The sequence below is a fragment of the Frieseomelitta varia genome, unplaced genomic scaffold (assembly GCF_011392965.1).
Source record: "Frieseomelitta varia isolate USP_RPSP 00005682 unplaced genomic scaffold, Fvar_1.2 scaffold_663, whole genome shotgun sequence".
Taxonomy (NCBI): domain Eukaryota; kingdom Metazoa; phylum Arthropoda; class Insecta; order Hymenoptera; family Apidae; genus Frieseomelitta; species Frieseomelitta varia.
Window position 1 is genome coordinate 13,042 of NW_025110438.1, and position 25,505 is coordinate 38,546.

The 25,505-nt window shown below is 32.3% G+C and overlaps 1 protein-coding gene across 4 annotated transcripts; it reads left to right on the top strand.

The window, feature by feature from the left end:
• Positions 1-1,227: 1,227 nt before the first annotated feature.
• Positions 1,228-14,459, top strand: LOC122535034 (putative fatty acyl-CoA reductase CG5065). 4 transcript variants are annotated; one of them, XM_043666190.1, is made up of 8 exons: positions 1,228-1,386; positions 5,421-5,706; positions 6,636-6,952; positions 7,037-7,284; positions 7,734-7,917; positions 8,953-9,138; positions 12,166-12,426; positions 13,348-14,459. In XM_043666190.1, the coding sequence occupies exons 2-8, from the start codon at positions 5,461-5,463 to the stop codon at positions 13,424-13,426; spliced, it is 1,521 nt and encodes a 506-aa protein (XP_043522125.1). In that variant the 5' UTR covers positions 1,228-1,386; positions 5,421-5,460; the 3' UTR covers positions 13,427-14,459. The 4 variants fall into 4 exon arrangements, with proteins under 4 accessions (XP_043522125.1, XP_043522126.1, XP_043522128.1 ...); XM_043666191.1 differs by having other exon boundaries at positions 5,427-5,706; XM_043666193.1 differs by lacking the exon at positions 13,348-14,459 and adding an exon at positions 12,502-12,617.
• The last annotated feature ends 11,046 nt before the right edge of the window (positions 14,460-25,505 follow it).

Consider the following 25,505-nt stretch of genomic DNA (forward strand, 5'->3'; position numbering starts at 1 on the left):
ATCAGTTTGTGTAGATATATATAAATAGGGTAGATATATATAAATAGGGTAATTTGTTTCTCAAAATATAATGAAATAAAATTCAAGTGCAACGCAACAAATTCTTTTGGACAGAAATACAAGATTATAAAGTATACCGATATACTGTCTGTAAATAAGTTTCAATCAAAATAAATAAATTTTTATTAATAAATCTTTGATTTTCTAATAAATCTTTGATTTTCAAACGCAGTGTCTGCTGCTTTAATCGATTCTATTTGCCTTAAGGGTATTACTGCGACATTTTCGACATATCATCAAGAATCAATAAGATACAAAAAATTTATCGATAATCGATTATCAGACGACTAGATTCTTGTTATTATTAATTTTTAGATTCTTATACGTAATCATTAGACCAATAAAACTGTAGTATAGATCAAATATTCTGACTACATATATGTAAGTAACAGTATTAAAGAACCTATAGAAATAATTTATTTGTGAAAAAAATTTTACTATTGCTGAGAGCTGCCAGAGTCCATTTCATAAAACCACACTTAAGCATACAAATATTAAATTTTGCCTCAGTGTGCGATTTTAAATAACATAAGTCTTTAGGACTACAACGAGGAATTGAAAATAAACCAATTACGTATTCATAACAAATTCCACAACGAAAATTATTGCTTAAATAACGTCAATATTTATAATTTTTATAGTCGAGCAAAACACAGAAAGTAGATATATTCTAGAACATAAGCATCGTTATCATTTCCGTGTAGTCTAAATAATGACAACATATAACTGAAATGATACTGCGGGAAAATTAATTAAATAAATTATTTTCAAAATAATAGCATGTGCTGGTTTTACCGAGTATCTGAGTTTAGCTGGATTTCTCCTACGTACCTTACACACAACATATTCCGTACATACATAGATATATGAATATTTGAAAAAAAACCAAAGATTAAAAAATTACTATCTCAGTTTTATAAGAAACTCTGGACAAAGTGAGCTATTTTAATTTAAATTTCTAAGTCGACTGAAGCAAATACATATAATTTACATACAAAATGGATTTATTAATCTTGCTAACAGATAAAGATCAAGAGCTGTTATTATTTGCATATTTATAGCAAAGGTATATTATGAAGATTTATTACTGCTTATATATGTATATGGTTATCTTTGATAGCAATGGTGGGACGAAGCATATAAGTACCACTTCCATAGCTAAAGGAAATTATTATTTGTCTTACTGTCGTGAAATCGCAATTTCTTTGATTTTCATTTAGGGTGTTGTGCGGAAATAGTAACAGACAATTTAAAATCGTAGACTTTCTAGCATTGTATGTTTAGTCGTGTTTTCAATTAATACGATTGGAACTACAATATTTTAAAGTAAGTTGCCAAATTTTCCTATATTTTGATTTTGGGTATAATTATATACTTTATGTACAATTTTCTTTTCCTGTCTATTTTGATGCGTATAGTTCTTTTTCGCTTCATGTTTTATTATATTATTAAAACGAGAAATCAGTTGGGAAGAATGTAGAATGTAATATATTTTTAGTAGATTAGACGATACATTTTTTTTATAACTTTAAGAAGAGAAATTCATTCATGACTAAAATATCTCAGTGGTTAAAACAATCACCTTAAAACGTGCAAGGAAAAAATTGTAAAGTGCATAATTATTTTATTTTGCGTTCTGCATTCGGTAGAAATAGACAATTGTTCCTATCAAGTGAAATTGCAAGAAACGAATTAAAAATGTTAATGCATCGTATATTAATCAATCAATTTTCAATCAAACGACAGAAAACGGTTTAGATTAAATGATAGTAATGATGGAACTGTAAATGTTCTATGCATCTTTCATCATCTGTTTATTTGGTAACAAAAATATTTAATGCATAGTTCAAACATGCATATTATATATACATATGTGTATGTTTTTTTAATATGAACTTGATACCTTGATCAATTCGACGAAATATATATTCGTAAAGTACTGCATTTGGAAAAGAGTAATATATAATAAAATATATTTATATTTTATTTAAAATATTATGTTATACTGTCCTGGCGTATCAAATGCTTATTCGTTGATATCCCCATCAATTTTACAATTCTGACACACGAAACACCCACGGATTCGTCTTGATCTGCATGCTATTAAAATTTTATTTATTTTTCCACTAACAAGAATATGTACGTTAAAAATGTCAGAAATGCCGAATATCGAACAATATTTGCTACTTTCTTAATACTTTACTTATTACTTATGTCTGAACTCGTTATATTCTCTGACTGTAGTACGGTATAAACTCATTTATCAGAATAAAACGAAAGTTTGTTAAGAGAAGGGAGAGGAGATCCTAAGAACGCAGATTTAGATGCAGAGCTTTACTAGTGTCTGAGATATTATTAAAAACTTTTGGTACAATACATTAAATTTTACGTCCAGACGATAATAATAATCAAACTGTCTTCGTTAAATTGGTCAGTGTGATATGATAGTCACTGTAATCGGCACCTTTAACTATCGAGTAGTCAGTTAATGTATATAGGCATAAGTATTGCATTTTCTTCCATGTTCATGAATATATATTGAATATGTGATAGTAATGAACTCAGTGACTGGTTATTAGTAACTGCCACATCCATATTACTTCACTTCAGTGCATCTCATTGTGGAATGGATTCTGACTAGAAACAATCCACCTGTATGCTAGAATACTATTTCGCATCAGAGTCGTGACACAAAATTAATCAAACCAAAGTTTTCTCTCAATCAAAAGTTAATCCTACAACAAATTTCGTATACAACTCTGAATCTCAACATTGTCAGAGCGTTAAAACCAATACGACAGCTGACTTCCCTTTCATTTACCCGTGACATAAATATTTTACTATAAAAAAGCAGTAAGTAGTGAACAATAAGATATTTTCAGACTAAAATACAATAGCATTTAACATTTTAAAACATATTTACCAACAGAGAAAAATTCTAGCATACACTCTGCTTTGCACGTCTAGCAAGAAACATTTGAAAATAATGAATTTTTTTATAATGCAAAATTCAAGATTCCATTTTATCCGTAATCTGTTTGAATATATAGCATTCAAAAACAAATATTCAAGAAAATTTGTTAACATTTATCTTCCTCTTCTTCTGTTCTTTTTCTTTAATGTCACATCGACAGCGAGGCCATTAGTGACGACGGTGCCATTAAAAATGAGTGTAGTAGTTTATGTTTTTGAGATATTTTAGTACTCTTTGTACGTCAGAAGTAAGATATATGTTTGCGTTGATTCTGTATTTTTGTCTTTGGATTTCTGTGGTGTGGCATTCGTGCAGAATATGGGTGACTATAATAGATGGTTATTGCAATGATTGCAGGTAAGAGGTGTAATTTTTTTAATTTTGTGTTCAGTCAGCTTCGTATGATCGGTTCTTAGGCGTGTGATAATTATTCCTGCTTTCCTGTTGCTAGAGTTTGGTGTTTGCTGATGAAAGTCTTGGATATTTTTGTGTAGTTGGGTGCTTAGTTGTTTTCCATGTATTGTTCGCAGGGTATTGGAAGATGGTTGCTATTGTTAGTAAGTGTGACTTCTTACGCTGCTGCGTTGGCTTTTTCATTTCCTTCTATTCCTTGGTGAGCTGGAATCTAGATGACTGTGGCGTTTGTGTTAGGAATTTAGTTCTTGGATGGTGGTTATTAGTTGATTTTCTTGATCATATGATTTCATTAAGGATTTTGTAACGCTTATGGAGTCGGTGAATATGACGATCTGGGCTTCGTTATTTGAGTGTGCATGAAGAAGGGAGATTTTGTGTTTTTTTAGCTTTTTCTGTGATAATGACGTATCCAGCTCCAGTGTCCGTTTTTAACCCATCAGTGCAAATCTTGCTGTGTTGGGAGTAGTTGTTATTTAATTCTAGGAATCGAGTTCTGTGGTCATTTGGACTGAGGATTTTTTTGGAGAGTTTGGCAAGACTGGTGTTTGTTGGGAATGCTTTTATTGTCCATGGAGGGATTTGTGGTGGTTTATGTTCAATTTTGGGGTGGATTTTGAAAGTGATGGATTGAAGGATTTTGGTAAGTCTGATATGGAAAGGGGAGGGAATTTTGGGTTTATTGATGTAGAAACACACAACATTTGTCCACAGACTTGTATGTAAAAAATAAATATTTATAGTTTCAGGAATCCATGCTCGCAACAGTATAGCACTTGTTACGTTAGTTTTCATACTTCATTTTCAAGTCATAATCAGATATGAAATAAATCAGACAAATTCAAATAGCCGGGATAAAGTATCGGTAGTACAAATTATTTCCAAATACGAAGATAAAAAGAACCTGGTGAACCAGCGAGTGAAAAAACAGAGTTAAGGACAAAACTTGCTATATTGACCTCCAATTGTTGAATTAATTAATATTGGTTTATATGCCACAACATATATGTTAATTTATGTATGAACTAATTTGTAAACTTGTCAAAATAAATCCTTGATGACAAATCCTTTACTCATTTCGTCTCATAAATTTGCATATTTGATACACTGAGTTTCTTATTATACAATGGGTATTATGTTGGAATATTATCTGCAACGGATAAGTTGAAGTACGTGAACATGTTTAATGGACTTACTTTACTAGGGGTCACCGATGATCCCCACGGCGCTGAAATGCATATCTTCGACTTTCATTTATTTTACGATGTTTTATTTTCAAGTTCTAGTGAAATTGAGAGTTGCATTTCTTTATGTACAAGCCTATAGAAAGAAACTGTGCCAAAATGAAAAAGAATGGCAAGAAACCCAGGATCGGGTGACGATATTGTAGAAAATGTTATGAAAAAAGTTCAAAATAATTAGAAGTTGAACAAAAGCGAGAAATTGTACCAAGCAATACAGTCGTCACATTGTGAAAACTGTATTAATTTATATTTCTTCGTTTGGCATATATAATACAATATGCGCGAATAATATTTACGCATACATATTATAAATAAAATAATTTTTGTATGCTTTGTACTGCATTGATTTCCTCACACTATCGTAGTAATGAAGCTAATATTGAAAAATTGACAAGTATTAACATTAACTCGAATTATGTGTATTCACTAATCTTCGATTTGCCGGTCACCGGTGATCTTCATGGCCTTCAACGTATTAAGCAGAATTGTGATGTAGTGCACAACTATAAACATTCACTGTGTCATAAACGTTATTACGCGCTCCACTATTCGTGCACTTTACAAAAGAAATTATTGCTGTTACATTGTAGCCCTTTTACACTAAATAATTTTTTTCCACAACTTTCCAAATTTCGACAAAAGTGATTAAAATTACATTGTTTACTCTATACAGAGATCAAAGTGACAAGTTTTTTCTGGTCGTATTGTTCATTTTTTTCATTAATCAGTTGCAGATATTCGCAATATTGAGACTGAAGAGCCTGCAGCATGGACAGAATGAACATAAAAGTTAATGAAAATAATGTTAATGTAAAACCGAGTAAAGCGAATTCCATCGAAGCATTCTACGATAATACTGCGATCTTTGTGACTGGAGCGACAGGTTTTGTAGGGCAAGGCATCTTGGAGAAACTAATGCGTATATGTCCAGGTATAGCAGCCATTTATATTCTCCTTCGTCCGAAGAAGGAGCAAACGATAAAACAACGATTTAAGAAGCTCATTGATGATCCAGTATGTAAATAATATTGTAACTACTTTTTACATCTTAGCCTTTCAGCAGCGATATTGATGAACTTCATTTTTCGTATCCTTACTTCATTTTTTAGTTTCATTACATAGATTATATACAATATATTTACTAGAATAGTGATTAACATTTTCGGTACGAGCATCGATTAAACTCAACAAGCATCAAATACATACTAAACGTAATCCAATTATCAATTAATGCCGAAAATCATAGTTGCAATACAATTTCTTTCTCTTGAGTTTTTCCTTTGTTTTAAGACACATTTTTCCTAAATATTAAAAACATCGAAAAGACAATATTAGAGTATTCGTGTCTTGGACGAACATATTTCCCACTCCACTTGTTCCTAGTCGTGGAACAGTTCTATATGAAGTAGATGAATAATTAACTTTATGTTAATTTTAAAAGTGCTTAGAACAACATCAGCTTTACCACTGTTCAATTTATAGAGAAAATCAATTTAACTTTTGACTACTCGCTCATTTATTCCGTTTTCATTTCATTAAAGATTTTTCGCAAGATAGTTCTAAAATTCAATCTCCACTAGGATTGTCAACTAATCTTGTGATGATAAAGTTATAATTTTATTTCGTACTGCAGATGTTAAAATATGATTTATCTTATCACTCTTATATCAATGTAGAAAGAAATATTTTGAAAATAAGAATATTTCGAGAAGTTCATGTCGAGAAAATGAAGTGAATATAAATGAAAAATGAGTAAATGAAGTGAATATGATTAAAATAAAAAAATAAACAAGAGGAAATGAATTGAATACAATTTTTTATTGTATACCATATTTGATATAAAATGTGAATATGAAACGTCAGAAAATTTAAAAACTAGATGAAAGCAGAACATTATAACAGTATACTTTCAGAGAATTGATTTTATATGTTTTGATCTTCAGATTTATGACAACGTCAGAGTAAAGCATCCTTCGATTTTGAGCAGGATTCATCCCGTAGAGGGTGACGTTAGCCTGCCAGATTTAGGTCTTTCATCGGCAGATAGAACTACGTTGATAAAAAATGTGAATATAGTATTCCATGTTGCTGCCACAGTGAGGTTCAACGAACCTTTGAATGTGGCTGTTAATACAAATACAAAAGGTACTGCTCGTATTATGGAATTGTGTAAGGAACTGAAGCATTTAATTAGCGTCGTTTACATTAGTACAGCTTATAGTAATGCCAATATACTTGAGATCGAGGAAAAAGTTTACACGTAAGAGTACACAAACTATTCTTCAACTTTTCCAATCTGTTACTGCGCATCATTTACTTTCACTTGTCATTAATGATTTTCCAGCACGAGTTTCAAACCATCTACAGTAATCAATATGTGTGAAACAGGAGACCAAAAATCGATCGATTTATTAGAAGACGAAATTCTAAGAATTTATCCCAACATGTATACGTTCAGCAAAAATCTGGCAGAACAAGTTATATCCAACAATGCCGATAGTTTGCCAGTTGCGATAGTGCGACCAAGTGTAATTGGTGCTTCGCTAAAGGAACCATGTCCTGGTTGGGTGAACAATATCTTTGGACTTACAAGTACTTTTATAAATAATTAATAATATATTTTAATCTATTCTAATACATTTAATAGTAATATAGTTAAAAAAGATGAATATATAATAGTTATTATTTATTAAAACATACTAGAATAATTTCTTAATTACTTAAGAGAGAACCCAATTGGTGACAAACTTTACCCAAAAGATCATTAGTTTAGTGTGAAAATGCATGTTTTATTTATTCCAATGTAGCATTTAAATTAGCAATATTGTAATATAAGCAGTGCTTTGTCAGTCTTTATGTACAGTACAATAACTTTTTTGTTAATGGCTTAACTTGTTTAAGATTAGAATCGGTTTTTCTCAACTAATAAGGTGTTATGACGTTTACTATCTTTATTTCTAACTCTTTGCTGACAGAAAGTGAATCATCATTCAAGCATTTCTAAAAATCAGGAATCATTTTTGAATCATTTTGAATTTAAGGTATCTTTATGCTAGTTGGCAATGGTATTATAAGAGCGATGCTAGTCAAAAGGAGTAAAAGACTGAATCTAGTACCTGTTGATTACGTGGTCGACATGATAATATGCGCCGCATGGCACGTAACCTTATACCGAAACAATGAAGTTAAAGTGTATAATTCTACGAGTAATGCACACCCAGTGAGGTAATATCAATACGGATTTTTATTTAACGAGTCTACTAATTAAAGTAGACTCGAAGCTTAAGTTTATGTAATAATATAAAAGACTGCACATATTGAGATCTTCCACAAATAGTGGTATATACGACAAATAACAAATTCCGAAATAATTCTACAAGCAACAATAAGTAAAGAAACAGAAAATAAAATTTTTCCATACGACGCCTGATTTTCTAGAAAATCGAATTTGAATATTCATTTAATACATATGCATTTAAAGAAACACATATTGTGTGGCGTTGCCTCTGCAATGAGTTCTCATTTGTGCCTATAAGGAATGTCAATCAGGATTTCATACAATTGTGAAGAATGCTCAGCCTCGTTTAATTAAATCGAATAATTAATTTAAAAATTTTCCACCCATGTTCTGAATCGAATCTGGCTCTACAAATTTGATAAAACGTGAACCGATGTTAACGTGTTTGAATTTTTCAATTCTTAGAATACCTATATTTTTGAATTGAAGATGATTATCATTACATAGTAATGATGTCTTTTTAATATAGCTCCACAAATAAATATCTATAGAAATACGTTCTGATATTCTCAGGGTCAACCAAATGCTAGTACCGTTGCGTTGGTTCAATAATTTTGTCACATTTCAAAATTGGTTTTTTTGAAATAATAAAGATTGAATTCGTTTCTGTTAACCTATTTTTGCAAGTATAATCCCTCCTCCTAACTAATTGTATCATAATTTAGGGACCGCCTTTAAGATTCACATCTTTTCTGGATACTAGTTTATATTACTGATTTATTTCAGTACGCGTATTTACACTACTTTACGATGAATTCATATAATTTTTAAGTCAGATCCATAACAAAATAAGTTGTTACACGAAATAATTTAAATTATACTGTCATTAATGTTTGTTCTTAATAGCCCGATTTAAAAAAGTAGAAACGTATCTGAAATATGATATAGATAATATTTCTGGAGATATTCTAAACAATATTTTTTATTTAAATCTACTAAGTGTAAATATTTCATTTTTCAAGATGGAATCAAATGAGAGATATTCTCGTGCAGTGTAGTAGAGAAACGCCGATGAACAACATAATGTGGTACCCCTTCTGTATATTGGTACCTAATCAATATGGTTACAATGTTTTGGATATATTTCTGCATATTTTGCCTGCGTTCTTCATGGACATCTTTCTGAAACTTTCCGGTAGAAAACCAATGTGAGTACGTTTTTTGAAAACAATGTAGTCGTAACTACAACAGTTGCAGTTATTAGCGACAACTCGGAAACGACAGTATGTACATTATAATACTTTGTTCTTCTTATTAATTTGATTTCTTTGAAGAAACCTAAGTAGCCAGAAAACACTTTCTGATTTCCACCATTATTCTTTCAATTTACATTTCTTACGGAGAATGTTATGTTTAGAGCGGTGTAAGTTAGTTGATTGCCTATAACTATAATAAATTACTCGTCACATCAAAGAACTGAAGTTTCATGACAAAATGTGAATGTTTTATATGTGAGATTTTTATGCATGGCTAAAACGATATGGTATTAGTTTTATGACTGCTGAAGATTTCTTCAATAATATTTGTGATGTGGAAAGGCTTTTTTCAGCTAGATTCCATGACATTAATTTATTGCTCCTTTTAACAAATTATTTATATATACACTACTGTACTCAATTGTTGTGCTTTGTGAGATTACTTCTTTGACTACTTTTCATTCCTACAAATTATTGGGCCAATTGGTTTGTACAGTGAACTGAGGGATAATCACTCCTCGTATAGGTCAGTTCATTAATATAATCTTTGTAGTGTGTCACAACTACGACGCGGCGTACATTGCTACATACTATCAGTAGTTTTAATTGCTAAGATACTTTCTGCTTCATATTCATTATGTTAAATTCATATTAATAACAATTTGGTGCGTCCAGAATGAAATTAATCGGTGGTCTAGATAAGTTTAAAAAAAATGAAATTTAATTCTTATTGATATTTATAAAGTATTATCTAAAGTATAATGATGACCATCATTGGTGTGCTGTTTGAGTAAATTTATTAAAGACACTAGAAATTTCGATTGCTTCAGTGACACTAAATAATTTTCATGTGGAGTTTGGAGAAGGTATGCTTGAGCTTTTTAATATATTTAAAATGGAATTTGTTTCACCATTAGTCTGCTATTAACGCGATAAATTGCATTTGTTTAGAAATTTTGTAATGTATGTGTGAAATTGAAATGATTTCCTTAAAATTTTAATATAATCCGATATGTTAAATTCAGTGCTTCCAAGATACAGTTTAAACTATCATGGATTATGCTATCTGAAGGAAGTCACGCATTTAATTTTTGTATTCAAAAATTTTAAACGAGGTTTAATTTAAACCATTTCAGCAGAAAAAGTTTTTCTTTGCGTTTTCGTTTATTCTTCTGAATACGATAGTTATAAGTAAATTTTATTGATGGTATAATTTCATTTACTTCGACTAATAGTAAAAGTGTTAGATAATGCATTCTTTTTTCTTACCTTTATGCGTTTTGTTTTAAGCTAGTTTTCTACAAATACAAGAATTTTTTCGAAGTGGAAACTACTTTTTCCAAAATTTCCATTGTAATTAGTCGTTTCTTATATGTCATAGCCTTTTCCAATAATTTTAAAATCATTGATATTAAATTTATGTTGTTTATTAATCAATCTATCACAATGATTCCACATTTATTCACTGGTCCACAATATTGCAGAACACATTGAATCCTAAACCACTTTGATGAAAAAGTATTATATTAACAGATTCGAGTATTTAACACATTAAAGTCTATAGTTAATCATCGTCCATGTTTATGTTATCAGTTGTCGTTTTTAAATAGCCACAGACAAGATATTTCATAGAAGAAATCAGTAAGAATAATGAAAATTTTATAAAATTCAAGTCTAACTCAAACTTTAACCAAGGACTAAAAATTTTAAGAATTTCAAGGTAGATTGTCTCATATCAGATGCTTTTAAGGAATTTAAACCAAATATAATCTATTAAATTTAACATTGAAAATATTTTATCTGCGTATATCTGTATCATATTAATGTAGCTTGGTGGCGATCAAAAATCTAGTGGCGGAAAATCTAGTTCAAACTCTGCTTTCATAAATGATCAGTTCATTTTAAAGAAGGATATCAGTACTGGTTTGTATATAAATCCTCGATGAGAGACACTACCACAATTGTGAAGTAACCCTTAATATCAATAAATTATCTGTAGAATTCAGTAAAGGCAATGCAATATGTTTCAGATGATTGAAATCGACGAGGAAGCTCGTTTTTCTTATAAATACCATATTTCCGATGATCGACTCTGCACTTATGATTTGATACATGTGTACTTTTTGGATAGCTGTGTGATCTCGTCACCTAAAACAACTTAATTTATCACATGTCACAAATATTCTACATTGGATTTTCTCATAAACAGTGATAGGGGATTGAAGTACTTCTTGCAGATCTTCTGGATTGGCGAGTGTTTGTTATCTAAAACTCGTGATATAGAAGAATTTCGGGAAATTCAATCAACTCAGTTTAATTTTGTTGATTGTTTATCAGAAACTATTCAATGGAATTACGTATATGTGGAGATATATTGGATGAAATAACGTGTTACGATGCAATAACTAGTGGTTTTTGTTCTTCATGACTGTTATTGATAGTAATATTTTTTTAGATTGGAAGCTCTATCTACAAGATTAAGATATATAAAAAGTTGTAATTGTAAAATTATAGTTTCAGATTTGTGAAATGAATCAATAGTAGAATTAGTTACTTGGGATTGTATTCGCATATTTCATTATTCAATCATTATCGTTTCATTTTTTTTTTTTTTTTTTTTTAAGACATTACCTGCATACACACAGTTTTTGTCTCTCCCCTGTTAAAAGTCAAAATTGTAATTTATATAGCATACTAACAATAAAATATCTTGTCTCTCTGATGAATGTAGAAATCGTTCATCTATTATGTGGAATAAGTGATCTGAAAATCGCTTGAAACCTAGATAAAAACTGTTTTATATTTGTAACTTTCGATATATATACATGGTAAATAAACATCTTCAAACAGTGCGAACATTCCTACGCTATTTGAATATTATCTACTAAACACTACTCGTAACTATTAGTAATTACTTGAAACAACTATATAAATCTCTGTCTTTATTTGTAGTAATGATATTTTAAAATGGCTTTTCAGGATAATGAAAACTAGTAAGTTCTTCAATCAGGTGGTTAGATCTGTAAAATTCTTTGGCCAGCACGAATGGACTTTCCACCAGGACAACGTCACCGATATGATACAGAAAGTGAAACTATTGAAAGACAGAGATATCGTTAAACTGGATCTATGGGATATGGATTGGAAGAAATACATGACAACATACGTGATGGGAATTGAAAAATTTATTCTAAAAGAGGACTCTAAATCTATAGATGCAGCCCAAAAACGATTATTATTGTACGTCAAAAGTATAATCATATAGAGAACAAGTATAGTAATTACTTGGATTACTTCGATTTCGATGATTTTCAGATATATTGTAAAATTCAACATCTTGAACAAATTTTGTTGAATCCTTACATCGACCACCGATTTTTTGACCGATAAATTTCGATAAATTTTAAATATATTAAGAACGTTGACAATTTGGACAATTTCTTCAATTTACATGAGGAGGATTTACTTTATTATTATATTAAATTAGAATTTATTTATTATTACCGATAGAGTTTTACAAATATCTCGAAAACTAAGAGAGTGATGTAATACATGTACTATAAAAAGAAATTAGGTTATTATTCCTGAGATCACCAGTCGATTTGATCGACACGAAGTTGTAAGGGAATGGACAGGATGCGAACTGGACGTTGAACATAAAATTTTAATTTCTGAATTTTTATTGATATCCGAGATATCGATAAAAAATTTTTGGTGCAATACATTCAATTCTACAGACCCGTGTTACTATATTAATTGTTTTTATTAGATTCAGTAGCTATTTCGCTCAACAATCGTGATCACGGTGTGTCAAGTATTCGAAAACACAATGGCAGTATTGGCCCCAGATTAAACTTCGTTTCCGAATATCACTTTTTTTTTATTTTTATGCATTATTCGACAAAAAAATAATAGTTGACGGTGCTGAAATTTTATATTTCAGGTCTTCTGTCTCCCTCATCCATCTCTTCAAAATTTTATCTATCGGCAAGAATATTCAAATGTTATTCAAAATATTGACTTCTACAATTGCATATTAAAGTCAACCATCCGTAATCTAAATAACTATAAAAATATAATTATTATATTAAAATATTACAATGTTTTACTAGCATACAAGTATTTCTGTAAATTCAGCTAGTGATTTTTTGTCTGTTTCAGTTTATATTGGGTACACCAGATAACTCAGGTGTTTGGTGTAGCTGTCCTTTTAGCAATCATGTTATACGTTGTATACTGACTGCCTGAAAAATATCTTTCTTGCTAAAATTAAAACTAAAGTAAGTAGAATTTTACAAGTCGGCAACAAATCTTTATGTACAGTGGGTGTAGAAAGTATTCGTACATCGATCGATTTCAAACAAAACTTGGTGAAATGGTAGTTTATTAACAATTTTTTTATTAAACAATGAGTTTGTACATATTTTCGGAAATCTCTAGAATAGATTGCAATGCAAAAGAAAATGTTTAATTTGCATAATTTCTGCGAAATTAACAAGGAAAAACAAAATAATGAAGGCAGAAATGTACAAGCAATAAATATTTGTACAGTTTCTATTTCGATCTGCTTACAAGAGAATTTATAACGTAAACATATTTCACCACTGCTTCATAACTGTGATTAATGTTGTCAGTATGTTTGTATACGTTATCGGCATCAAACAAGTTTAAAATTCTGCAGTATTTAAAATTATCGTTAAAAAAAATGGGACGAAAACGTGTGGAAACTACGATAGAAGAAAGAAAAGTGATTGTTAATTTACATAATCATTGTAAAAGTTTATCGGAAATTTCGCGGATTATAAGCAGACCTCACTTATACTATACAAAGTATAATTGATAGGTATGAACAAAAAAACAGACTACAAAATAACTCAAGAAATGAACGTCCACGAAAATTTAATCGGTATACTGGACGAGTTGTTATTAGAATGATAAGGCAAAATACAAAAATAAGTGCAACAAAAATAGTTGACCATCTTAAATATAATTTAGACATTAATGTATCTGTTAGTACTGTGCGTAGTTTTTTACGAAGCCAAGGGTATCACGATCGAGTGACCGGTAATAAATATTTTGTATCTGAAGCGAATAAAAAGAAGAGATCGCAGTTCGCAAATAATAATATCAACACATCACATGGAGTACTGGAATAAAGTAATTTTCACAGACGAGAGTAAATTCAATATTTTCGAATCTGATGGACACTGTACTTTGTTTGGAGAAAAAAAAAAAAAAAAAATGAGGAATTGAAACCAGCAAACTTACGGCCTATAGTAAAACACGGTGGAGTTGGTTCCTGTGGGTTTGGTTTTATATTTGAAGATTTGGTTTGATGATTGTAGATCTGACTTTAGATTGTATGTGCGATTGTGCGTGAGGTGTGAGACAATGGTGAGAGTATTGCGCAGTAAGTATGCCGTTGTCCCAGAACGAGGAAAAAAGTGTCCATACATGCGAGTCAGAGTTACGAGAGTTAAGAGAGTAATACCGACGCGCGAGAGTTGTTATACATATTGTTCTATTTTCTTATATATTATATGTGTTTTCTTATATATTATATATTATACCAAAAGTGTGTATTTCATTTAATTAACCCACAATTGGTAGCAGAGAAGAGTGGTTGAGAAAACGGAGAAAGATACTCACAGTTCCGTAATCGTTTCGTGCTGCACGAGTGCAGCTGGTTTCGGCACATTACAATTTATTGATAAAATAATGATCCACCGAGTTTACATTGACATTTTAAACTCTAATTTTTCTTCCAGTGCAGAAAAAATGGGCATTAAAGATGATTTAATTTTTATGCAAGATAACGATCCAAAACATACTGCGTATAATACCAGAATGTGAATACTACATAATAGTGTGGCATAAATATTCGGACATTTGAAGAACTATAATATTTAAACCTAAAAATTGTTAACATAAACAATAATTAATATTTTGTTGGATAGCCCTTAACTTCAATTACATATCGCAGACGTCTAGGAATATTTCCACTAATTTTCTTTAATTAAATAATTGAGCGGAATATTCTTCCGTTCTTCGATTAATCGTTGTTTTAACTCGTCTTTCGATTTATTGACGTATGACAATTAGTTATTTTTCACCGAGAAAAAGGAAAAACGTATCGAGAAATCGGTCATCTTTTGAAATTAAGTAAAAGAATACCGTGGCTGATATTGTACGGAGATATAATGATGAAGACCGAATTGAATCAATTCCTCAGAAAGGTCGGCCACGAAAACTTAACGACCTAGACGAACGCATTATTCTAAGAAAAATAAAAGTGAATCCTAGTTTAAGTGCTCCTAAGTTAATTTATATATTAATGCGAAATACATTGTATAATATTGGGAGACAGTTGGATATGTTTCGCCAATTTATCATTTGTTCTGTAACATTTACTGGTTTCTGCCTCTGTACATATCTGCACTATGCTTATACTTTAAATGACGACCAGGGGAACTCGTATTGCTGTACTTGATGTAATCGAAGTAATCCTGACATCTATTGATCATGTGAGTGAGTACTATGTACATAGTCTTTTGTTTCTCCGATGTCCTGATTGGTATACATATTCACTTTATGAAGAATTGTATTAAGAATCACTTTATTAATCATTTAATAAATAACTTTATTAAGAATTACTTTATCGCTGCTTTTTTTCTCTTCTCCCATTTCGACACACCGTGACATAAGCATGGCAAAAGCTATATATTTCTGGAAGAGACCACTTATATTGTCTATAAGTCTCTTTCATGTAGTCCTCTAAGAAAAAGAATCCCCATCGATGTAGTGTTTATATCTGAGCTCGGGCGTGAAAGAGAAGAAGAAAATATTGTATAAACATTTGATAAAGACTTTGAAATGTATCGTTCTTTGGTTTTCTGACTTGAAATCTTCTTCTCCATCGTGAAAGTGACGCTTTGCAAGTCACATCGGAGAGTATTGTGTTCAGTGATCATTTCTGTGATCATTTTCATTTTTGTTATCATTATTTTGCAGTGCAATAGTAATTTGGAATCTTTTTACAAATAAAAAGTACGTTTACCACTTGAACTCCCTTTGTTTTTTACATCAAAATAACGTAACCAACGAATTTATGGAAAAAAACAGGTAAGCATTTTTTGCACCGATTTCGTCAAATTTGCGGAACTGGCAAGGGGTTAACGAATATATGTAAATAGTAACGCAATCAAAATTTTCTGGAGTTTATTTTTAAAACGTATTATTTATTATACGCAGTACAGGTATGCGTGATAGTGACAGCACCGAAGATATCGCCGACGCATCTGGTATGAATGTGTGTGACGAAAACATAGAAGCAACGTATGGCAGCATTTTGACGTGAAATAATTCCAAAACTGTATGAAAACTATATTTTCACGTGAAATAATTCCAAAACTGTATGAAAAGATGAAACAAAATCTGAAGGACAAAATATCTATAGACTTGAAAGAAGGTAAATTATACTTTTCTTTAGCATTATTTCATTAAGCATTATTTTTTGATATTATTCTTTTATATGTATCTTCTAACTCCAACGCATATAATTTTCTAACAGGGAATACCGCTGTAGCATTTACTACTGACGGCTAGACGTTATATGTCTCTAACTATACACTATATAAATAAAAATTTTGAACTTTGCCATTATATGTTAAATTTAAAACATCTTCCGGAGAAACATACGTATAAATATATTCAAAACGCTATATTGCACTGTTTACAATTATGGGATACACATACTGAGACGCCAGCCTTTATCACTAATGGACGAAATATTGTTAAAGCCATTGATAATTATAATAAATGGAGCAGAGTTCCTTGTTTCGCTCATTGTCTACAATTAGCAGTTAAGCAAATTTTGAAGAATTTTGAATTATACGATCATCTCCGGAAAATATGCAAGAAAATAATTACGTTCTTTTCACGCTCCACAACCGCAAAACACAAGCTTATAACTGCACAAAAATCTATCAACGAACAACAAGAACCACTGCAATTAATACAGGATATCGATACAAAATGAAATTCAACATACGAAATGTTTAAACGGTTCGTTCTTTTGCAAACAACACTAAATATAATACTGTGTGAAGATAATATGCCGGATAATTTAGATTCAGTAGAATGGAATTTCATTATAGCAATAACAGATGTCTTGAAACCTATTAAAGATATTACAGACAAAATGAGTGGTGAAACATATCCAACTGTCTCCCAATATTATCCAATATATTTCACATTAATAAATATACTTCAGCCACAGCCAACAGCAACTACACTGATAAGAGATATGAGCAATAGCATTCGCGAAGCATTAAAGGTCCGTTCAATTATTTATTTTTAGTTACACAAGAAAGAAAGAAACTATATTAAATAAATTAAATAATTTTATTTTTAGGAACGATTCGAGCCTATTGTACAAAATAATAATCTGTACTTCACTACCATGTTATTGGATCCTCGTTTTAAGGATTACTTATGGCCGACAGAAGAAAGACATAAAGCAATAGAAACATTAAATGCAATTATTTTAGGTATATTTACAAGGAAACATCAAACTCACATGAAAACATATTGGACAAACGCAATACCAGAAAAAGTAATAAGTTTATATAACAATAAATATAATTTTCCTATTATTTAAATATTTCATTATTTATTAATGATTTATCTGCACGTGTTGCAACTTATAGGTACAAACAAATCACAACTGGACCAATTTTTCGACGATACACTAGGATATACAAACGTCGAGGAACCGGAGACCTTTGAGTCGCAGCTACATCGAGAGATACATACGTATTTCGCCGATGGTCTTAATGCCAGAAACATAGATATTATTAGCTGGTGGAAATGCAATACAGCCAGATTCCCCTATTGTCTTTAGCAGCAAAAAAATTTCTTGCTGTACCTGCCACTCAACAAGTGAAAGATTATTTTCCTTATTCGGAAATCTAATAACACCAACTAGAGCGAAATTACTATCACAAAATGTAGAACAATTATCTTTTTTATATTATCATTTAGAATAAATATTATTACATTTGAAGAAAAAAAATATATATATGTTTATTAAATGTTATGAATAATTGACGATAACGCAATATAATCCCTATCCTATTCAGAGTTAGGCATATTTTATTCGAACGAATAACGAATAAAATACTGTCAAATTTATTCGTAAATAACGAATAACGATTTTATTAGAGGAAAAATTATTCGTTCCTTACGAGTAACGATTTTATTCGAAGAAAAATTATTCGAACAACACAGTTGGGCATTATTCAAATAAAATTTTATTCAAAATATTTACTGAAATTATTTAAGAAGAAGAGTCAGGATACATTTTTTTTCAATTTTGGTTTATTTAATAAATTTGCTTTGCTTTTAACATTTAATAAAGTGGAATCTACTTCAACGACCAACATTTACAAACAAATGATAACGTAGAAATTCTTGTACTACAATTTCTTACAGATAATAGAAATGATTACATATCTCTGAACGCATATCCCATAATTAAAAATATATTTTTGAAATGTAACACTCCTTCGCCACCTTCTGCTCCAGTAGAACGTTTGTTTTCATTTGCAACAACAAACTCGCCTAAAGCAAACAGATTAACTAACAAAATGTTCAAGCAAAAAATTGTACTAAAGGCAAATTTATTAAATGAACCATAATTGTGAAGAAAGGACTCTTGATTCTTTTTCTTTACATTATTTCAGTAAATATTTCGAATAAAATGTTATTCGAAGAATTTATCCGAAATTTCATACGAATAAAATTTTATTCGAAGAATTTATTCGAAATGTTATTCGAATAATGCCCACCTCTGATCCTATTCCCCTTGAACATTTTCCAACTCGATTCGAAATCATCAGGCTACCTGAAATCGTCGGGCTACCCGAAATGGTTACATCATATAGTACTAAGTTTAAGGTTAACAAACATATTATAACGTAATTTGGCCATATCTCTCGTTACGAACAGTAAAACTCTATGCCCCTCATTTACGGTATTACGCAGTAATATAATAAATTATGCAACAGTGCAATCAGTAATGACAAATTACATTATATTACGATTTATTACACGATTCGACACTCTTCAGCAACATTCGGTGGTAAGTAAAGTATAATGACGTATTACGCATATTGTATAGTTGTACGCATATTGTATTGTATTGTATAGTTCTACAAGATACTGCACATAAGTGCAGCACACGCGAAATTGCATGATCCGGCTCGGGCATCTCGGGGTCGCTAATCCCGAACTCCGTAGAGTCCCAGAGGGAAGTCGGCGTCCTTTCTCCTCCGAAGACTGAAAAGAGCCCTGTGCTTCTCGAGAAGAACGTCGATGGGGATCACGCCCGCAATGACGCACAGGCTCTCCCGCACGATGCTGTCCTATACGCGTCGGTGACCGCCATCGTCGGAGAGCCTGTCTCTGCACGAAACGGAGCTTTCTCATGTTAGACTTCTAACATATATAGATTAGGTCATCCGGAAGCTGCGTACTCCTCTATGGGAGTGAAGACGCCACGATAGATTGTGGAAAGAGCATCGTAACGAAGTCCCCACCGACTGCCGGCTAATATAGCTAACTTACCAAAAAGCATCCCTACTTTGCTTCCTAAGTGTGAGGAGTGCAGACTCACGCTCATCTGATAACCGAAGAGAACGCCCAGGTATCTGACCTCGTTATTAAATTTTATCGAATGTTGCCGTATTCAGTTTGTCGGTGGCCTACTATCCATGTCCCCTTTCGAAGAGCGGACGGCTTTCCGCTTCCTGTCTGGTCGCGCTCCTCCCCGTCTACCTATCGCTGCCCTTTCTATCATGCCTCTCTTAAGAATAATGCCTTCCGCCTGTGGCATTGATAACTTTAATTTGGCACCCGTGCAACAATTGTCTATCATATTAGCTACCTCTTGGTGCTTTATTTTCAATTATCGTCTACTGTCTCCTTCGGTGACAACGAGGATGTGAAGACGCCTTTGCAAAGCTACCTTCTTATCTTTTGCTGACTCGTATCCGGCCACTGAATCACCCATCCCCACTTTTGTAAAATTTGTCACCATACCTGAACTCTATATAAATACCCAACAAATCTAATAAATAAAGTTCAGTCTGACTTCAGCCGCAGCATATTACTTCATTCACAAGATAAAGAAAGATCCCGTCACAAGGAGATCATCTGCGTAGGCAGCAAAGTTATTTTCTACCGATGACTCTAATGACCTGAGGAGGTCATCAAACATGATGTTTCAGCAGGCTTGAACAAGGACTGATCCTTGCGGGCAGTCCCTCGTTGCATGCTTGGAAACACTAGAGTTCCCTAATTCTAGGACTACGCGGCGGTCACTAAAATAACTAACCATGACCTCAAAAGCGAGGACATTCCCTATCCCTAAGGTTTTTCAAAACTAGGGGCCACCAGTCACTGTCAAATTCTCTCGAGACTTCGAAGAGCAACGCTATGACGTATCGATGCTCGGAAACATCGATCGCGCGCCGAAGCTCGACGATCGCGTCCTCCGTCGACTTTCCGTGTGAAACTGAACTGTCGGGGGGAGATCCGTCCCGGGACAAGTGACGTCCAGTTTAGTCGTAATAAGATGATCTTCTCGAGTAATTTTCCTATAATAGAGAGGTGACAAATCGGTCTATACAATTTCGGGACCTTCTCATTCTTTCCTTTGCTCTTCAGGAAGACTCTGAGCGAGCCGGCCTTCCAGACAACGGGAAAGACGCTCAAGCGAATGCACCTGCTGAAGAGCCGTACCAGCTGGTCGAGGATTACTTTCGACGCGACCTTTAACATGATAACCTCTATCAGGTCGGGGCCGAGTGCTTTGCCGTTCTTCATAGTCTTCAGAGTGGCAAGCACTTTAGGACGGGGGTAGTATCGTTGGTATTGGGAAGAATACGCAAGGATTCACAAATTACGCGCTGTTGGGGGCCATGATCCTCTCGGTCGTCGGAGACGTGAACATTTAGCAGTAAGCTGGCTGTCTCCCGGACATTCTTGGTCGAATCTTCGTTACCACGCCGAACTGTACTTAGCACATCTCTGACTCGGAATTTTTCCGCCTGGAGTTTGTAAACGATACCCCAGGTTTCCGAGTTATAGTTATATATGTATAAATGTATATTTTGAAATACAATGTTTCGGTATGGAATTATTTTGCTTAATCCCATAGAAGGAGTTAGTCTCTAGATATTTTACATATTATGTGCATTCTACGCAGTTTTACATTTATAAATTTCTCACTAATCACTGAAAATCATATATCTTGTCATAATTTAATAAAGGAAGACATATAGTAGTGTCTGGAAATGGAGAATGGATTTTCATTTTGAGGAACACATAAGCCTAGTAATGTAGATAATTGCGATATATTAGTCATTATAGCAACTGTTCAATGAATTTTAAATTTTTATGGTGCTGTAGGAGATGGATAAATTTTAATATATTCTGCATAAACTGCAGAATATGATATCTATCTTCATTCGCAACTCACCTTGTGACGATGTCTTCCCTACTACTTTTTTAGCATGTGGCATTAATGAAAAAACAGTGGAAAGATTTAGAGATATATTTAAGTTAGATAATCGTCTTATGGCATTAGCAGATGTTAAGTATCGTGACTGGAATATGCATCATATGCAATTATGTGAAATTTATAAATACGGAAATTTCAAGTTTTCATATATATGTATGTAAAATATAAAAATCTGTGAAACATTAAAAGTAAAGTATTATACTTCATATAATATTTAATAGTGGAATTAAATTTCTGCTTAACATGTTTTCTAATTGTAGTCATAAAAATTTGAAATTTCAAAAATTCCGCAATCTATTCACGAAACAGACACTACTTCTGAAAAAAAGATGAGAAAAGATGAATGAATAGAATCAATTAGGGATACTACATAAAATTTGTTCAATCATTCACCGATAATATATTTAACCACTTTAATGTATAAAATCATTGTTTTGTTTAATTTTCTATTCAAAGTAATATATCTCCATATCATTTTCGACATGTTGACAATGTTACAAAATATTCTCATACATTTGTAATAGTATGGTGAACAAATGCCAGTGTTTCACTAAGTATTGTTTTATATATTTATTTGATGTAGATGAGCATTTCATGAATGCCGTATTATGGCCTTGAATATACCATTCATAAATATTTGAACACTTCTAAATTATTGCAATATTAAGTACAATTCATACGTCTTTCTTTGATTTAATGTTAACGTACGGTTAATTAATACTGATAAGTAGATAATATTGTAACAATTATAATAATGGAGATTCTGCCGAGTGGTTTTATTTGTATCCGTCCATTGTTGAAATTTTAAATCGATTTGGAATATATACTACTAATCATACTGAAAAAATTTATACAGATTTTACCGAACAGTATTGAAACTTTCCTGCAATGGCAATTCTGTCACATACATCATGTGTTTTTCATCGTACGTCTTTTTGAAGTTGAAGTACAATGCACACCGATAGTCAGTTGTCTCAAGAGTAATAACAATGGACGGTGATTTATGGACTGAGATTATTTTTTAAAATAATACATCGTAAGTAAGCGAACCACATGCTTACGGTATCAATAGAGATATATATTTATTGCAACTTGCTCAATTCTTAATACATTCATAACATAAAATGTAATATATTATATTACAATTATAGCCAGAAAATGTATATAATAAATTTATTAAAGCACCAATTAATCATTAGTTTTCTAACTCTATTCAACAAAGGATAGTAGAAGTAGAATTCGCGTCAAGAATTTTGAGGAGCGGGAATTACTTTTACAGATTTCATTCAAGTATCCTAAACCAATTAAATTGACGAGTCAGCCAAATTTTTGTTCCGTTATTTAAATGTCGCATCAATCACTTTTCCGGTTATTAGTGACTCAGGTAATCGTAACCTCTTGTACACTCTTATTAGTTTCAGGTATTGCAGAAGGTTCTTGATTGTGTTGTTGTCCATTAGGTTGTCATTCAGGATGGATTTTATATTGCACTCTAGGAGTTTTTCAGTGTATTTTCTGCACTCCAAAATAATGTGGTCCACCGTTAGCGGCACTTTGCATAGTTCACAGGTTGGAGGTTTTTCATTGTGGAGGAGATGTTGGTGGGTGAGTTTTGTGTGTCCTGTTATGATTCTTGAGGTTATGACTTGGTCGTGGCTTGGTAGCGTGCAGGCGATGCTCTTCCTGAAGAAATCGTTCTTACCTATTTTTTGACGTGGTTTTAATGTGGATTTCCTGTTTTTATTCCAATTGTCATTTATTTTCATTTTGAGCAGGTGGGGTGTGGTTTTTTCTGGTAGGCTATTTTTGTGGTGGTTGGGGTTAGATGAGTTGGCAGCTTCTTTGGCCAATTTATCGGCTCTTTCGTTTATAACATTGCCAATATGGGCGGGAACCCAGGTTACAGTGACTGTTGTTTCTATTTGTCGGTTTGATGTAAAGCTCTTGGCATTTTTGGATGACTGAGTCATTTGTTCACAGATTCTAGATTGATGAAATTGCGTTTATAGAGACGCCGAAAATAGTAAAGTTCTTGTTTTGATGTATGGACGTAAGTTCGATAGCGTGTTTAATCGCGTTGAGTTCACAGTGGATGATGGGAGTTTTTAGATGGAGCTTAGTTGAGTTGTTTAGTCTATTACCGGTGATAGTATATCCGAATCCGGGTTTGAAATCCATCGAATTGGGGTTTGAAATCCATCTGTATATATATATGTATGTGGTTTGGAAAAGTTTCTTCTAACTCTTCAACCAGTGATTTTAACATGGACGAGTTACTTTTTCTTTGACTGTAGTTGAGTAATGAGGTATTTCAATTGCTGGGATGGTCCATGGGGGTATGTTGTGAATAGATCTTTTCATTGTACAGTGAATTTTCATCTGCAAGTCATTTAGATAATTCCTAATCCTCTAGTAGAATGGAGGGGGTGTTCTTTTTTTGTATGTGTGAGGTCTGTTTAAACGTGTTTTCATATACGGGGTTTAGTGGAGTGGAGGCGATATTGGCTGCAAATTTAATGCTTAGATACTTTCTTCGAGTCTGTAACGGTGGTTCTGATATTTCGCTTAAAAAGAACCGACTATTATTCTGAGTGCACTATTGTGTATGATTTCTAGTTTTTTTAATATGTTGGGAATATTGGTGGAATTGTAGACAATCGATCCGTAGTCTAACCTATATCGTACTGTTGCTTTATATATTGATAGTAATACGTTTATATCTGCTCCCCAGTTATTTGCAGCTATTATTTTTAGGATATTAAGTCGTTAGTTGCTTTTAATTTTGAATTTTTCGATATGAGATTTCTAAGTTAATCGCCAAAGGTGATTCCAAGTAGTTTAATGGAAATAGTTTCTATTAATTGTTGGTTGTTGTTGAGTCTTAAGTTGAGTGTTGAGGGTGGTTATTTTCTGCTTAAAATTATTGTTTCCGATATGGCACTGGAAAATTTGAAGCCTGATGTCTGTATCCATTTTTGTAGTTTGTCCAGAATTTCTTGGAGTAAGATTTGAGTGGTATGTGGATTTTGACCTTTGCATACAATAGTTAAATCATTGGCGAACAGTTGTCCCATGACTGGGTTTGTTATGCAGTTTAATACGTCGTTTATTGCGATCAGGAATAGAGATATACTGGAGCCTTGTGGTACGCCATTTTTCAGGAATTTTGGAGGAGAAAGTGTATTGTTAGGTTTGACTTCGATGACTCTGGTAGATAGGAAGTTGTTGATAAAATTGAGGATATTTCTTTTGAGGCCATTTCCAGACCATGTCGTAGGCCTTCTCAATATCTAGGCATACTGCTATCACGTATTGTTTATTGGCAAAGGTTTCACATATGTTCCAGGTTTATTAGATGGTCGTATGTGGAATGGGATTGTCGGAAGCCACTTTGGAACTTGGAAATCAGTTGTTTGCTTTTAAGGAATCATCGAAGTCTGTAATTTATAGTTTTCTCCATTAATTTGCACACAGTGTTTGTTAATGCTATCAGTAGAAAGTTGTATGGGTTCGTTGGGATTTTTCCTGGTTTCAGAATAGGAACAACTATTGCTTTTTGCCATCTGGTTGGGAAAACATTTTAGGTCCATATACCGTTAAATATTGATAACATATAATTGAGTACTACTTGTGGCAGGTTAACTAGGATTATGTTCGGTATTCCTTCAGGTCCTGGGCTGGTATTCGAGCACTTGTTTAAGAAGTGTTGGAGTTTATTGAGTTGAAGAGGCATATT